The following is a 15,245-nucleotide window of genomic DNA, read 5'->3' as shown; positions in this document are numbered from 1 at the left end:
TTTACTTCGAGTATGGATTCACTATAGCGATTTAGTATTGTGTTGCAAGAACATGCAGTTTTAAACCTTTTTTGAGGGGACCAAATTCGTAGGTTAGTATTAGATGATGCAAGCGCTACTGGCAACGACGTCGAGTTCATGTTAACGTTACTTGTTCATTCTTTGTTTGTTTGACCTGCATCCGACCTCTTTTCTGCCTCACCGGTTGTTCTATCTGAAGCAAGGATGAACAACAGAGGACTCATTTGACCTACAGTTACACTAGTTTAGCAATTAAAATGGAAAATCAGTTTTCAAAATCATTAAAGCTTGAGTTTAAAATAAACCGATTGTTTGTCTCCGTCCCGTAGGCACCATGGATGTGAGTTAGGCACCAGTTCAAGTGAATTCACTTTCACTCATGTTTCACTCGTCACTCATTGCTCCAACGATCCCAGAAAGCCAAAACTGTTGTAGTAAAAAGACTTATGGAGGAGGATGTGGTTGGTACAGGTGTTGAACTTCACAAATACTCTATGTCCATGGATTTTCCTCCCTTTCTTTCCCATCTTTCCTTCCATTGAATTCTGTTTTTGTTTTCTTCTTGCTCTTTTGTTAATCTTTATTCCATCTCTTATCTTTATCTTTGAACCCACCATGAAAGGAAGGAAGCCAAATGCGGTGTCTCTCATCCTCATTTTTCTCTATAGGAAATCGTTGTAAAATGATAGTTCTAACTTTTTAGAGAGGAATTTGTGTGAGTGAGGTAGTTGAGTTCTTTCTATGCGTCGCAAGAAATTGGTCTCAACCCCTGGCGTTGTCGCTTCCTTCTCCTGAAAGGCTAAAACTGTTTGTGAAATTGAGTCCAAAGCCCATCATAAATTGATTAGCCAACTTAGGAAACTTCTTTCCCAACTAATAAACCTAAGATCTTTATACTCATTAATCCATGTGAGACCACTTCATTTTCTCTCAATCTTAATTTATTCCGTTGTTATTTTCTTTTTCTTGTTATCATTTTCATTTCTCATGTTTTTCTTTTCTCGCCAAATGCAGAACTCCAGTGTTGTATTTCTTTCTTCCCCTTCCTACGTTCTACTTTTTTGTCTTCTCCATCGTCTAATGTTTCTTTTTCTTTTTTTTCTCTTATCTCTGTTTTCTTCCTCGAGATACTTCGTCCAGTTCTTTTTTCTTTCTTGACGAAGACTAAAAGACCAATCCTCTCTATCTCTTTGTTGTGATGGCTCGAAGGGTAAAATTATGCTGGCCCAAAGAAATTCTAATCTTTTAGATAGTGTGTAGGAGAGAAGAAGTGTTGAGATCTTCTTTACCATCATTGGTGGGGGAAACCTTAATTACTTCTTTTATTTCTAATCTTTTCTCTTCTGGATGAAGAAGATACGACCAATCTTTCTACCATTTCATTTACTACATTGGAAATCACCATCATCCCATTTTTTTTTATTCTTTTCTTTCTTTGAATTCTCTGAGTTTCATTTTCTTAATTCTCTTCCCCAAGGATTTTTTTGTTCCCTCATTCAAAGCTTTTGTCCATCGAGGTCTCCCCTTTCCCTCTTTTTTTATATATTTTCTTATTGTCTCTCTCCCCGTTCTCTTTCTCTCAATTTATCTTCCCTTTCTTCGCTCTATTTCTTTTTTCCCGTTCTTGTTCACTTCCTTGGTACAATGATGAAAGGGAAGAAGCGATGTAAGGAGAGGAAGGAGGACATTTTTTTAAAAAAAAAAAAAAAAAAAAAAACTTTCCTTGAAAAATGGTCCAAGTGTTTGACAATGACTTATGAGCTTTAATCGACCTATAAATAATTAAAAAAAGATAATTAAAATTTATAAATTTAATTTATCAAAATATTATATTAATTAAAATTCTCTCTGTACTTTCAATTGTACATACGAACACAAAAAGTATTTACAGTTCACCGCCCCTACCAATTCTACTCTACTAATTTTCTTGTGTGAAAACATTAGTTGGAAACTTTAACCTTGCAAAAGCAAAATTATACTCTTTTTCACCTTCACTTTAGATGAATACAATAAAAGGGGATAATCCCTTCTTAGAGTACTCCAACACCAATGAAAAGAAAATAAAAGTGAGGGAAGGAAACCCCCTTTTGCCTTTTTATTTTTTTTAAAGAAAATGAAATTGGTACAAGTCGTCAAGCTCAAGCACGATCGAATCCAACTTGAGGTATTAATTTTTATTCTGTAAGAGACTAAGAGTAATGCACCCTTGTCCTTTAGTTAGATAAAACCCAATTCACTGGTTATTTAACTGAATTGAAAAGATGATTACAAACACTTTATATAAAATAATCTTAATATTTAAATTATTTTTATTTGTAGATATTAGAATTTTCTCTTTCACTGAGAACTGTTTACATTTATCTCTCAATAAACTCTTCACTCAAGAAAAATACTACCTAGTTACCAATTCCTTTATTAATAATTAAATTTAAATTATTATAAAGAAATAAACATAACCACATAAAAGACATCCCCCCGGGCGATCAACGGGTTAGGTTTTATAGGGAACAAAGATGCAACTTAAAAAATTTGGGAACTAAGCCCTTTTATTTTTGTAGGATAGAGATATGATGAAGGGGGTAAATCCTCTTCTTCCCTCTCCCAATTCAAAAAATGAAAACTTTTTATAAGCTCAAACTTAGGTCCATGTAGATTATTCATGTAACTTTGGTAAAATTATTCATTCATTAAAGTCTAGGCCATCCCAAAGATAAGTTTCGAAACTGAGTTCTTGAGACTGATATGGTCTTCAAAAATCCAACCTGAGTCCAATGGGTAATTTTGTATCACAATATTTACAAATAGATTTCATACCAATATCATTTAGCATTGTTGACAAAATACTACGGAAGCAACAAATTATCATTTTCACATACAATGACTAAAGACCAAGTCCCCATCAAAATTTCCTACCACACCGAAGCAACAAATTTTGGACCTGGAGAACTCAAAGAGAGACTATATCGTCAAATTACCAGAACTCGATACACATTAGTTATGTTCAATCTCCATATCCTCTAGTTCCTTACCGGCTTTGAAGTCCACAACAGCCTTGTCAAAGGTGGTTCTCACATGCTGGCACATCACCATGAGATCCTGGAGTGCATTCTTCAGTACTTCTTTCGCAGGTTCACCTAAATGGAGTCACCAAGAAAGAAAGAAAAAACCGTCACAGACCCCTTTTTAACACTGAACAATCTATGAGCAGGTGGATACTTGCTCAAAAGGAATTTACAAATCTGACCCCATTGGCTGACTTAGCATCACCAGCTCTTGAAGACTTGCTACAATCAGGTAGACATTCAGAAAAAAACATATTTCACCAAGAATTTCAGTGGAATATTGTTTAATACTGAAATGCTTTCTAATATTGCTGTACGAACAGAATATGATTCTTCATTCCTGTTCATAGTGCATTTTGTAAAATAATTGGAGTTACTTTTCCAGCAAATTTGTAAATTACTGTTCCAGAAGACTCTGGAGAACAGCTTGTTTTATGGTTCCTAAAATTCAGAATCATATGAATCTGATTATGACACAGTGGATATTAGAATCTGAAGGATTTTGAGACGGTGCAAGCTAGCAATCCCCAATTTAAGTAACAGTAAAAATTGCTTGGCCAGAATATTGAGAATAAATAAGTAATAGAGATGAAAAATCAATTTCAGAGTAGGTTGCTACTATCAAATATCCCATGCTGGTAAAAGCTCTATCGAAAGCATGAGAAAGGGACCATCATCCCAAGAAAAATATCAGAATGGATAAGAGTCAAGGGATGCGTGATTTTGCAGTTCCATTCCAGAATCAAACAACATAGTACATGTTTGGAATTATAAGCAATATATTAAGGTCATGGTAGAATCTTACTTAAATATGAAAGTAGCAGGTTCTTTAAAATAAGAAATAAGACACACAGTAGTGAGCTGGCATACCAGTAGTCTGAACTCTGATGTTAACTCTGTTGTCAGAAGGATGAGGAATGCTATATCCACAAGATGCAACCAGTGGACTGTTCACAGAGAATATTAAAAAAATGAACTGGATTGAGCAGAGAAACTGTATGAAACATACACTCCACAGACAAATAGCCAATTATTGTTACTTCAATAACAAAAATAATAGAAAAAAATAATGAATAGTACACACATTAAAGGATAGCAGGGGAAGTCGAGAGTTTTTTAAGGCAAAGACCTCGTATTGGCTGAATTTTTAAGTTGTGAAGATCCCCCATGAATCCTCTATCCAAATGGACATTCAGATAAATTCCAAACCATGGCAGAGTGTTTGTAGCCCAGAGGGAGAAATTAGTGAGAAAATCAGAGAGTTATATCAAAGAAAAACTCAGGATAACCTTCCTTTACCCTCCTAGATCTAAGGGTTTCAGCATTAAGCAAAAGAGGGTCTACATGTGAGGGGGAGTGTAGTAAAATCCAAAATTTCTCTTCCTTGAAAGCTCTTTTTTTTTTTTTTAAATATGTATTAATAAAACGAAAGAAATTACAAAATTTGGGGGAGCATATTCCTTACAACCAGCGATTGTAGGGTAGCTCCCTGCCTGGCAAGGACATCTGCCGCTGAATTTGCGGATCTCGGAATGTGAATCCAAATACAAGAAACAATTGAGGTAATTTCTAAAATTTCCCTAAAGGTATCCCAATGCCTCGGGGGAGAGGATGCACTCTCACACCAGCCTATAACCACTTTTGAGTCGCCATCGATATGAAGAGGCCCACTGCATTTATCTCTGAAGACGCGGAGACCGGAGAGGAGACCATGTAACTCTGCCGACGTAGAGTCAGATATACCAAGAGGGCCAACATAAGTGAAAAGCTGATTACCGAAATGATCTGAAATAACTCCTCCGAAACAGAAATCCTAAGGTTACCAAGAGACGAGCCATCAAAGTTTAACTTGAGATAACCAGGATCGGGAGGGGTTCATTCTTGCATGACCGGAAGCTTTTTCCCATTGTGCATCATAGCCACATTTCTCCAGTTTTCACGAATAGAGGAGCCCAAAAAGGAAGAAAAGGCTTTCTTGATTAGAAGCCAAGTTGATATATGACCTACCACTCGGTCCGCAACCCGATCTGAAGATTCGCATTTTGCATCAAAACGTTTCTATTGCGCTCATTCCAAAGCCCCCACGGTATGAAACTGGCACAAGCAGAGAGCATCAATTTTCCAAGGCTAGGCAGAGGGGTACCAGTGAGAGGTTTGCTGAACGAGAGTATATCAGCCGCCATACAGAATTGTAGCCCAAACTTTCCAAGAATGCTGGTCCACACCTTCCAAGAGAACATGCATTGAAGTAGAATGTGGCTTGTAGTTTCAGCGTCAGAGTTGCGGAATCGGCATAAGGGATAAATGGAGGGGTGTCCTCTTCTTCTCAACACGGCTGCCGAGAGAATCTTGCCTTGACATGCACTCCACATGAAGAATTTTATCTTTGGAAGGGCACATATACGCCATACAAAGTTGATCTCATTCTCCCTCCAAGACGAATTACCGCCATTTAAGAAGCCATATGTAGATGAGACCGTGAAAGAACCTTTTTATCCGGCCACCAAATGAGCTTGTCGGCCTCCAAAGGACTGATTTAAACCGAAGCAACAAAGTCCATCAAACGACTAGCCTCTGTTACTGATATGTCTCTAAAAGACGTGAGGAGAAAGAGACTTCTAAATGCAACCAGCAAAGGCTCCTTCCCTATCCACAAGTTTTCCCAAAACTTGAGCGATCTACCATTGCCCACATAGAATCTATTTGCATAATGAAATTTTGGAAGCAGAAGGTATAGAGCTCTCCATATTGAGGAAAGTCCTCTTCGATTCCCACCAGACATCCACCAATGAGGGTCCCCACCCAGCTTAGTGAGAACCATTTCCTTCCAAAGATTTGAGGAGTGGGTATTAAACTTCCATAGCTATTTTAACAGCAACGCTTGATTCATGTCCCTAGATTTCCGGATTCCCAGGCCACCCATATTCTTCGGCATGCATACATCATCCCAACTAACCAAATGGTACTTAAAAGCATCGCTCGATCCCCTCCATATGAATCTTCTTTTTAGCCTATCCATAGCCTTACAAATTGCAACAGGACGAGGCATAAAGGACAAAGCATAATTGGAGATTCCTGCAATGCAAGACTTGAGAAGGATAAGCCTCCCCGCTTTACTAAGTAGACGCCTCTTCCATGATGCAAGGCAGGATTCAATTTTTTCAACCACCGGATATACGACTCTTGCATATACGACCATTGAAAAGAGGTAAACCAAGATATGTTGCTGGTAGGTGGCTTGTTGTGCATCCAAATATACTAGCCATCTTTGTAAGAAGCTCAGGGCTAACATTGAAGCCCATGAGAGAAGTCTTTCCCCAATTTACTTTCTTACCAGAGGCTAATTCAAAGAGCCCCAACCTGCAAAGCTCCTTGCCCTCTGTGTATGATGGTTGGGAAAAGAACTTTTAAACGGTGAGCCAAAATTGTAAGTGCTTGTGACAAGACTGATTGGTCGAAAGTCCTTCGGCTTCTCAACGCTAGCATTCTTCGGAACCAAGGGGATAAAAGATGCGTTGATACTGCGAAAGGTGACACCATTTATGAAGAAGTCGTGAACCATTGCTAAGATATCCTCCTTGAGCTGGGACCAAAATCTTTTTAGAAAATCTCCATTGAAACCATATGGGCCTGGTGCCCTATCACTTTCCATGCCTAAAACGGCACGCTCAATTTCTCCAGCCGAGAAAGGTAGCTCTAATAAAGATGTGGTGGTAGGAGAGAGACAAGAGAAGCTGATGTGTTGAAGCTTTGGCCTATTAAAGCATTCCTCCGAATATAAGTCTGTAAAAAACTAAAGCAGCACATTAGTAATCGAAGTCTGGCACGACGTTACCTCATTATTAATACATAATGAGGTAATTTGATTAGACCTTCGTTTTGCCGATGCCACGGCATGAAAGAATTTTGTATTTGCATCTCTCTCCTTTAGCCATTTAAATCTGGCACGTTGCTTCCAATGGATTTTCTCTTGATGCAGGATAGTATTGAGATTAGAGTTAAGAGAGACTCAGGAAGAAAACTCCTCCGGAGTTAAGTACCTTTTGTTCTTCCGCAAGGTCCAAGTCCGCAATCTGAGAAAGGAGAGAAGCCTTCTCGGCAACCTGAGCAGTACGGTGGCAAGTGGCCCATTCCTTGATTTTAACTTTTAAGAATCAGAGCTTCAGAAAAAAAGCCCACTCTAGTCTGCCCAGACTTGGGCCTTCCGACCACCAACCATCAATAAGAGCATCAAAACTTTTTGCAGATAGCCATGAGTTTTCGAAATGGAAGGGAGAAGGTCCCCATTTCTCGAAAGAAGTGGTCAACATGATAGGCCAATGATTTGACCCCACCTTGTTAAGAACACGGCCAGAGACATTTCCAAAGAGCTGCAACCAACCTGGACATACCAGAAAACGGTCCAGCTTTGATAAAATTGATTGTTGTTAGCTATTTGACCATGTATAATTCTTGCGGAAGAACAAAGGTACTTAACTCCGGAGAAGTTTTCTTCCCGAGTCTCTCGTAACTCTAATCTTAATACTATCTTGCATCAAGAGAAGATTCATTGGACGCAACGTGGTAGATTTAAATGGCTAAAGGAGGGAGATGCAAATACAAAATTCTTTCATGCCGTGGCATCGGCAAAACAAAGGTCTAATCAAATTACCTCATTATGTATTAATAATGAGGTAACGTTGTGCCGGACCTCGATTACTAATATGCTGCTTAAGTTTTTTACAGACTTATATTCAAAGGAATGTTTTAATAGGCCAAAGCTTCAACACATCAGCTTCTCTTGTATCTCTCCTGCCGCCACATCTTTATTAGAGCTACCTTTCTCGGTCGGAGAAATTGACCGTGCCGTTTTAAGCATGGAAAGTGATAGGACACCGGGCCCATATGGTTTCAATGGAGATTTTCTAAAAAGAATTTGGTCCCAGCTCAAGGAGGATATCTTAGCAATGGTTCACGGCTTCTTTAGAAATGGTGTCACCTTTCGCAGTATCGGCGCATTTTTTATCGACTTGGTTCCAAATAAAGCTAGTGTTGAGAAGTTGGAGGACTTCCGACCAATCAGTCTCATCACAAGCACTTACAAGATCATTGCTAGAATTTTGGCCCACCGTGTAAAAATTTTCTCCCAACCGTCATACACAGAGGACAAGGAGCTTTCCTCAAAGGAAGAGAAATTTTGGATTCTACTATGGCAGCACATGAGCTTATTGATCATTTCTGGCATAATGAGGAACCCAGAATTGTTTTTAAACTTTATCTAGAAAAGGCCTTTGACAGAGTCAATTGGATCCAGCTCGATGAGATAATGGAAAAAATGGGTTTTGGCGAAAAATGGAGATTTTGGATCAGAAGTTGTGTGGGCTCGGCCTCTTATTCTCTCCTCCTAAATGGCTCAGTTTGCGGGTATTTCAAAGGGACTAGAGGAATTAGACAAGGTGATCCGCTCTCCCCGCTTCTTTTCAATATGGTTGGTGAATTTCTCTCTGCTATGTTTTACTCGGCGATCAATCTTGGGTGGCTTCCTCCTACTAGTACACAAGAAGCCTTTAATATTCCCATCCTTCAGTATGCAGATGATGCTATCACATTTGGAATCGGTAACATTGAGGGTGCCAAAAAGATCAAAGTGGTTTTGGGTCTCTTCAAGTTAGCCTATGGTCAGAAAGTCAACTGGGAAAAGACCTCTCTCATGGGTTTTAATGTTAGCCCTGAGCTCCTTGCAAAGATGGCAAGTATATTCAGTTGTACAACAAGCCACTTACCAACAACCTTTGTTGGCCTACCATTATTCAACGGTTGCATTTGCGAAAGTCTTTGGAATCCGGTGGTTGAGAAAATTGAATCTCGGCTAGCAACCTGGAAAGGGCGTTTACTTAGTAAGGCTGGGAGGCTCATCCTCCTCAAGTCTTGCATTGCAGGTATTCCAATGCCCTGTCCTTCATCCATATGTAAGACTATGGATAAGCTCAAAAGAAGATTTCTATGGAGAGGATCGAATGATGCTTTTAAATATCATTTGGTCAGATGGGATGATGTCTGTTTGCCAAAAAATATGGGTAGCCAAGGGATTCGGAAATCCAAGGATATGAACCAAGCATTGCTCCTAAAATGGTTATGAAAAATCAATACTCACTCTTCAAACCTTTGTAAGGAAATGGTTCTTGCCAAGCTTGGTGGTAACGCTCATTGGTGGATGTCGGGGGGTAATCAGAGAGGTTTATCTTCAATTTGGAGAGCACTATACCTACTTCTTCCAATTTTTTCTTTTTCCAGTAGATTCTATGTTGGAAATGGTAGATCCTTCAAGTTTTGGGATGATCTATGGATGGGGCAGGAGCTGCCACAAAATGCCTTAAAGAAACCAGTTTCTCCTCTCTACCCGTAGAGATATATCAGTAGCCAATGCTTTTGAGGGGGGTGGTATGAACCTCCATCCCAGAAGAAGTCTTTCGGATACAGAGGTGTTGGAGGCCGCTTGATGGACTTTGTAATCTCGGTAAAAATTCGTACTTAAGTGGCAGATAAGCTCGTTTGGTGGCCGGACAAAAATAGCACTTTCTCGGTATCATCTGCATTCAGATTCATCAATGATTGGAATCCGTCTCAACAAGAACATGAGATCTATTTTGTATGGCATCTTTGTGCTCCTCCTAAGATAAAATTCTTCATGTGGAGTGCTTGTCACGGCAAAATTCTCTTGGCATACGTGCTTAAAAGAAGAGGTCACCCCTCAATCGACCCCCTGTGCCCTTTTTGCAACATTAATGTTGAGTCCACAAGTCACATTCTGCTTCAATGCATCTTCTCATGGAAGGTGTGGACATCCATTCTTAGCATGTTGGGGTTGCAATTCTACATGGCGGCTGATCTGCTCGCATTCAGTAAGTCGCTCCTTGGTACTTCCCTTCCTGGCTTCGGAAAGGTGATGCTCTCTACTAGTGCTAGTTTCATGCCGTGGGGTCTTTGGAATGAACGCAATCGTAGGAGGTTTTTTAAGGTAAAAGTGAAGCACTTGACCATGTGGTGGACCGCGTGGTGGGGCATATTTCTTTTTGGCTCTGTGTTTTCAGAGATAAGTGCATCGGTCCCCTTCATATTGAAGGGAACTCGAAGGTGGTCATTGGATGGTGCGAGTGTGCATCCCCTCCCCCGTGGCGCCATTGGGACACTTTTCGGGAGATTCTTGAAATTACCTCAGTTTTATCTTGTATTTGGTCTCACATTCCGAGATCTGCAAATTCGGCAGCCGATGTGCTTGCTAAGCAAGGAGCTACCCTACATTCGCTAGTTGTCATGGATTTGCTCCCTCTTCTATAATTTCTCTTGTTTATATAAATAGATCTTTATAAAAAAAAAGTTTCTCATACACAACCAAATTGATTTCCTCCAAAAAATAAATTTTGAGCAAGAAGCATCATGGGAGGAACCCCCACAACACAGCTAAGTTGTAGTTGATGGTGAAGAACAAGATCACTCTGGCCTCTTTGCAAGAGCCAACAAAGATACAGATGGCTGCGGTTTGGGTTTTGTCAACCTGACTCACCCATATACAAAAACCTCACTATCTATGGTTTCAATCCTGCACAATTGACCCATTTTTTCGGAAAAGCTTTTTGTGAACAAAAACAATGCCATCCATCTGACATTTTTTATTTTAAAAACATTCAAAATTTTATCGTATCATAGAATTCCAGTTAGCAGCATTGGTACCCAAAAAAAAAGCTGATATGGAAAATCTGAACAAGTTTGGCTTGCCTATAAACTGTATTATAAAAGAAAATCTAAGAAGTATCCAAAAAATAAATAAATAAATCTAATTTAATAATATAATTTGTTACAACAGTATCCAAGATATTGGTACAATTAAACAGGAAGTAAAACAAACATTATGGTCAAGTTGAGGATCCAATCAATTTCTTTCATCTAAATATTTCCCATCTAACTGAAGCTACAATTAAAGGAACTAATGGTTTCAATTGCTTAAACTTTTGGTCATTGATCTCAATTTTATGGTATTAAGTATGTGGATTGATTAGACTTAAAGTCTTTCTGTATATCCCTTAGATCCAAGCCATGAATTATCCAAATTGACAACTGGCAATTAACAAAAAGTATTAATGGTTCGTATACAACATAACCACCCCCCGTAGTTGTACCAATCATGTCTCATTTTGTTCTTTTTGTAACATAGGAGATTGCCCACAGAAAGAAATTGTTATGAGAAGTGTACAACAGATCCCTTGACAACCAGTTCAGATATAATTTTTTCATACATCATATAAGTATTATAAAATTAGTTAAATAAATCCAAATTAAAAAAGGAGTTATAAGTTATGGATTCCCAATGGGATGACTCGTATCTGCATAGTGTCTGATTCACCCTTCGCCAAACCGGTCTGGGTGGTCTCAACTAGGGGTGGCATCAAACCGAGCCTGTTTGTGAGCAGCACAAGCTCGGCTTGTTGGACTTAACGAGCCGAGCTCGACCGAACCATGGTTCAGTTCGAAAGCTCGCGAGCCGGGGGGGGGGGGGGGGGATTCTTCCTCCCCTCTTCACCGTCGAGCCCCTCCTGTCCACTGCTGTGGTCGCCGTCGACAACTGCTCGTCGGCCGCCTTCGCCGCTGCTCGGTTCGATTTCTTCCGCCCCTCGTCTGCCTTCGCCGTTGCTTCAGTCGTAGCCATCAGCCCCGACGACAAGTCCTTGCTGGCGCCGCTAGACCCCCTTCCCTCCGCATCGTCTCAGCGGAAAACCAGAGACCTAAGTTAAGGGAGAAATAATTTTTCCCCCTGCGCGCGAAGACATCGTGCGACTTTCCCTCGTATGATTTCGCACATGTGAATTCATAAGCAAGTGAAAAAAAATAAAATAAAAAATCTTTCTTGAACTCCGGCTGTCCCTTCCTCATGGCTCTTGAAGAAATTGAAAAGACATTTTAGTAGAAATAGGTTTCTAGGGACTATTAGTGGTTTTTTCAAGAAATGTTGAAAAGACATTTTTAGTAGAAATAAGTTTCTAGGGACTATTAGTGCCTCATGTTTTTTGGCAACATTTTTCTAATTGGAAATTCTTATTTAAAAAATCATATAATTTTCTAAGGAAGATTTTCCTATCAAAATGGGCTAGAAATCCGTATAGAAATTTTTTGAATAAGTATTTGACAATTGATGTTGTAATACTTTTAGCATGAGGCAATTTTCATAGCAATTTTGTGTTGACCTTTTATTTGATTAAAAATTTATCAATAAGTACAGTAATATATTAGATTGATTATTAATTTTTACTTATTTCCTTGGAAGAGGCAATAAGAAGTCCATTTAACTTTCCTAAAAAAAATTTAAAATATTTCTTGTAATTTTCTAGTAAGTCACTAATAATAATAGGATTTTATTTAAAGGTTTTTTCGGAAATATGTATCCTTCTAGTTTTTCCTAGAATATAAATTTTCAACCAGGGGCACTAAGGAGGTCATAGTAAATTTATGGTCAGATTCATAAATTACAAAATAAGCTAGACAACTTTTGGGATAAAAAAGATTAATATTGGTACATTCTAATCCATTATCGAGATTCAATCCCGAACCTCCCCTATCATTCTTTTTTTAAAATGTATGCATAATTTTATATATAATTTATTTGATATATATTTTAGGCAGAGTATTAAATGTAGGTTGAAGCTCGAACTCGGCTCGAGCTCGAGCTCGAACTCGGTTAAAATTATTAGGCTCGAGCTCGATTACAATTTTAGGCTCGAGGTCGAGTTCAAAATATTTAAATCAAGCTTGGCTCGAACATAGGAAGGTTCTGGTTCAACTCGATTCGATGTCACCCTTATGCCCAATTTTAAGTAGAGGTCATGCCCAATTTTATGTAAAATGTATGGATAATCTTATATACAATTTATTTGACACGTATTTTTTGAAAAGTTTTAAATGTATGTTGGAGCTCGAACTCGAGACATGTATTTTTTGAAAAATTTTAAATGAATGTTGAAGCTTGAGCTCGGCTAAAATTATTTGGCTTGAGCTCGATAACAATTTTAGGCTCAAGGTTGGGCTGGGCTTAAGTTCAAGTTCGAAATATTTAAATCAAGCCTCAAACATAGGCAGGTTTGGGCTCAGCATGATGCCACCCCTAGTCTCAACCCACTACTATACTGGGGTCGTCAAAATCCAATATTTATTTGAGAAAAAATTGAAAGTTAAAATAAATTATTTAAACAGACCATGCCTCATGAATAATTAAGCATGCCCCATGCAACAGAAATCAAAATGCACAGAACAGAGTACACACAAATATTAAGTAAAGTTCAACATATGAGAAGTTGGTCTCACTCTTGATTTAACGTGTATCTGACAGCATTTGCAAGTGTATGGTCCTCATCACTCAAAGAAAATGTGGATGAACTAGGATCTGTAGTGGACCCATGCTCCATTGAATAAGATACCTACAACCAGAAGAGGACAAATCGCCATACACAGGATTAGCTTCGCATTAAAAGTTTTATTATATGAAAAAAGAAAAAGACGATTGAGTCTGGATGATAGCCACCAAGAATTAAATAATTGATGAGGGGTATTTCCACTAATACCACATAAAAAATAAGAAATTTTTATAATGAAAAATACGAATGATTTTAGCTAACGTTGAAAGTCATAGTTTAGGCGTGAACCTTTTGATGATGATGGTGATTATCACTTCTTTGACAAAAAAAAATTGCCAACACTTGTGGTACTGTGCTTGTGTCGGAATAAACTCCAAAATGAATCAAAAGATTAGAAATCCAGAACTTAACTCTTTACAATATGAAAAATCAAACATGGATGAGTCCCTCAATTGAATGAGCAGTCAAGGACTTTAGAATTAAGGTGGATGGTCGTCCTCTCAAAAAAATCCTCTTGTATCCACTAGTTATTATTTAAATCCAAATGAGAAAGCAAAGAAGAAATCTCAACATCCTTTTCATGTATCAAAATAATTGGAATATTCCCTTCTCTTATTCACTTAATCAAGAGAAAGAGGAGTGCAACTGACCCTGCAGTATGGAAACTGTAACTGTGAATTCTAGCCAAGAAACTCAATTAGAATAATTTATTTTACAAGTAGATTTATCTGCCAAGGGTTTGACATTTAAGTGGTGTATAAAACGTGTCAGTTGGCACATGTTAAATTTCCTTTTTTTTTAATGCACATGTTAGAATTTTTTTCATAGACCTAATAGGAGGCCATTTCAGATTTGATTATGCTGATTCTCTTCTCCACTACAATGAGCCACAACATAAATATGTAAAAGGGTTTCAGCCAAAACTGTTGAACAAATCAAAAGAGTTTTTTTATGAAACCGGCGTTTGTCCATAGAAGTGAAGCTGCAGGAAACCAGTGTAGACATAAATTCAGACACCCACATATGAGACATCGCAAGTACTGCGTTTTTCCTCAACAACTCAGTTCTTAATTCCTCTGGGAATGTAAACAAGTTCATGAAGATAAAAGGACAGACCAAATTGTTTCTAGTCGACAAGAGCATAATTTTAAATCCGAAACAGATTTTCGATGTACACATTGGAACATCTCAGTAACAATAACATTATCGTTATCACGAAAGAAACAAACAAAGAAGAATCTCAAACATATTTGCCCTCTCAACAGTATACCATTTGCACTAATTAGGCCTTTTGCAATGAAGGCACCTCATATGCCCTATCTATGTGACCCTACCACATCTCAGCCACATGGTTCCGAAAAAAACGATGGAATAACACGATTTTATGCAATTATTGGTTCAAGCTTCTACGAGTTCTAAGTTGAAGGGAGAAGAGAGAGGGAGAGGCCTACCGATAATCCAGAGAAGGGAATGAGGAACGTCCACGTCAAAGGCGAGAAAGCTCTACTCAGTTCTCAGCGACTGACGGAGAGAAAGCGCTGCTTCTCAGTTCTCAGTGAAGCAATCGTTCGAGAGAGAGTGCTGCCTGATGACACTTTGGCTTCGAGTCTTGTCTCTTTTATAAGACAAGTCATGTCATTATGCCTTCAGCATCGGTTCAACTGGCAATTAGAACTAGGATTGATCGGACCCAATCACCTCATTGGCTAAGGCTTTATTTTTTATGAAATTCACTTCAAAATTGAGTCATAAAACTGGGAATGAATAGGTTTACTAAATC

At 38.5% G+C, this 15,245-nt stretch overlaps 1 protein-coding gene across 1 annotated transcript; it reads right to left on the bottom strand.

Moving 5' to 3' along the window:
- Nucleotides 1-2,784: 2,784 nt before the first annotated feature.
- Nucleotides 2,785-15,064, bottom strand: LOC137952297 (uncharacterized). Its single transcript, XM_068799424.1, has 4 exons — nucleotides 14,917-15,064; nucleotides 13,416-13,528; nucleotides 3,954-4,030; nucleotides 2,785-3,155 (listed from the first exon to the last, which is right to left on the bottom strand). The coding sequence occupies exons 2-4, from the start codon at nucleotides 13,514-13,516 to the stop codon at nucleotides 3,013-3,015; spliced, it is 321 nt and encodes a 106-aa protein (XP_068655525.1). The 5' UTR covers nucleotides 13,517-13,528; nucleotides 14,917-15,064; the 3' UTR covers nucleotides 2,785-3,012.
- Between the last annotated feature and the right edge of the window lie 181 nt (nucleotides 15,065-15,245).

This window comes from Aristolochia californica, unplaced genomic scaffold (assembly GCF_029961685.1).
Source record: "Aristolochia californica isolate CCGP_79_NKW_82.1479 unplaced genomic scaffold, dmAriCali1.0.hap1 SCAF_15, whole genome shotgun sequence".
NCBI lineage: Eukaryota > Viridiplantae > Streptophyta > Magnoliopsida > Piperales > Aristolochiaceae > Aristolochia > Aristolochia californica.
The sequence above is the reverse complement of the archived record's forward strand: the minus strand, read 5'-3'. Positions and strand labels throughout refer to the sequence as shown.

Excerpts from the sequence above, each read along its gene's own strand:
- LOC137952297 (XM_068799424.1), bottom strand. The coding sequence starts at position 13,516 with ATGGAGCATGGGTCCACTACAGATCCTAGTTCATCCACATTTTCTTTG. Across the intron at positions 4,031-13,415 it reads AGATACACGTTAAATCAAGA|TCCACTGGTTGCATCTTGTG; the intron begins GTGAGACCAACT and ends CTCTGTGAACAG. Across the intron at positions 3,156-3,953 it reads CATCAGAGTTCAGACTACTG|GTGAACCTGCGAAAGAAGTA; the intron begins GTATGCCAGCTC and ends GACTCCATTTAG.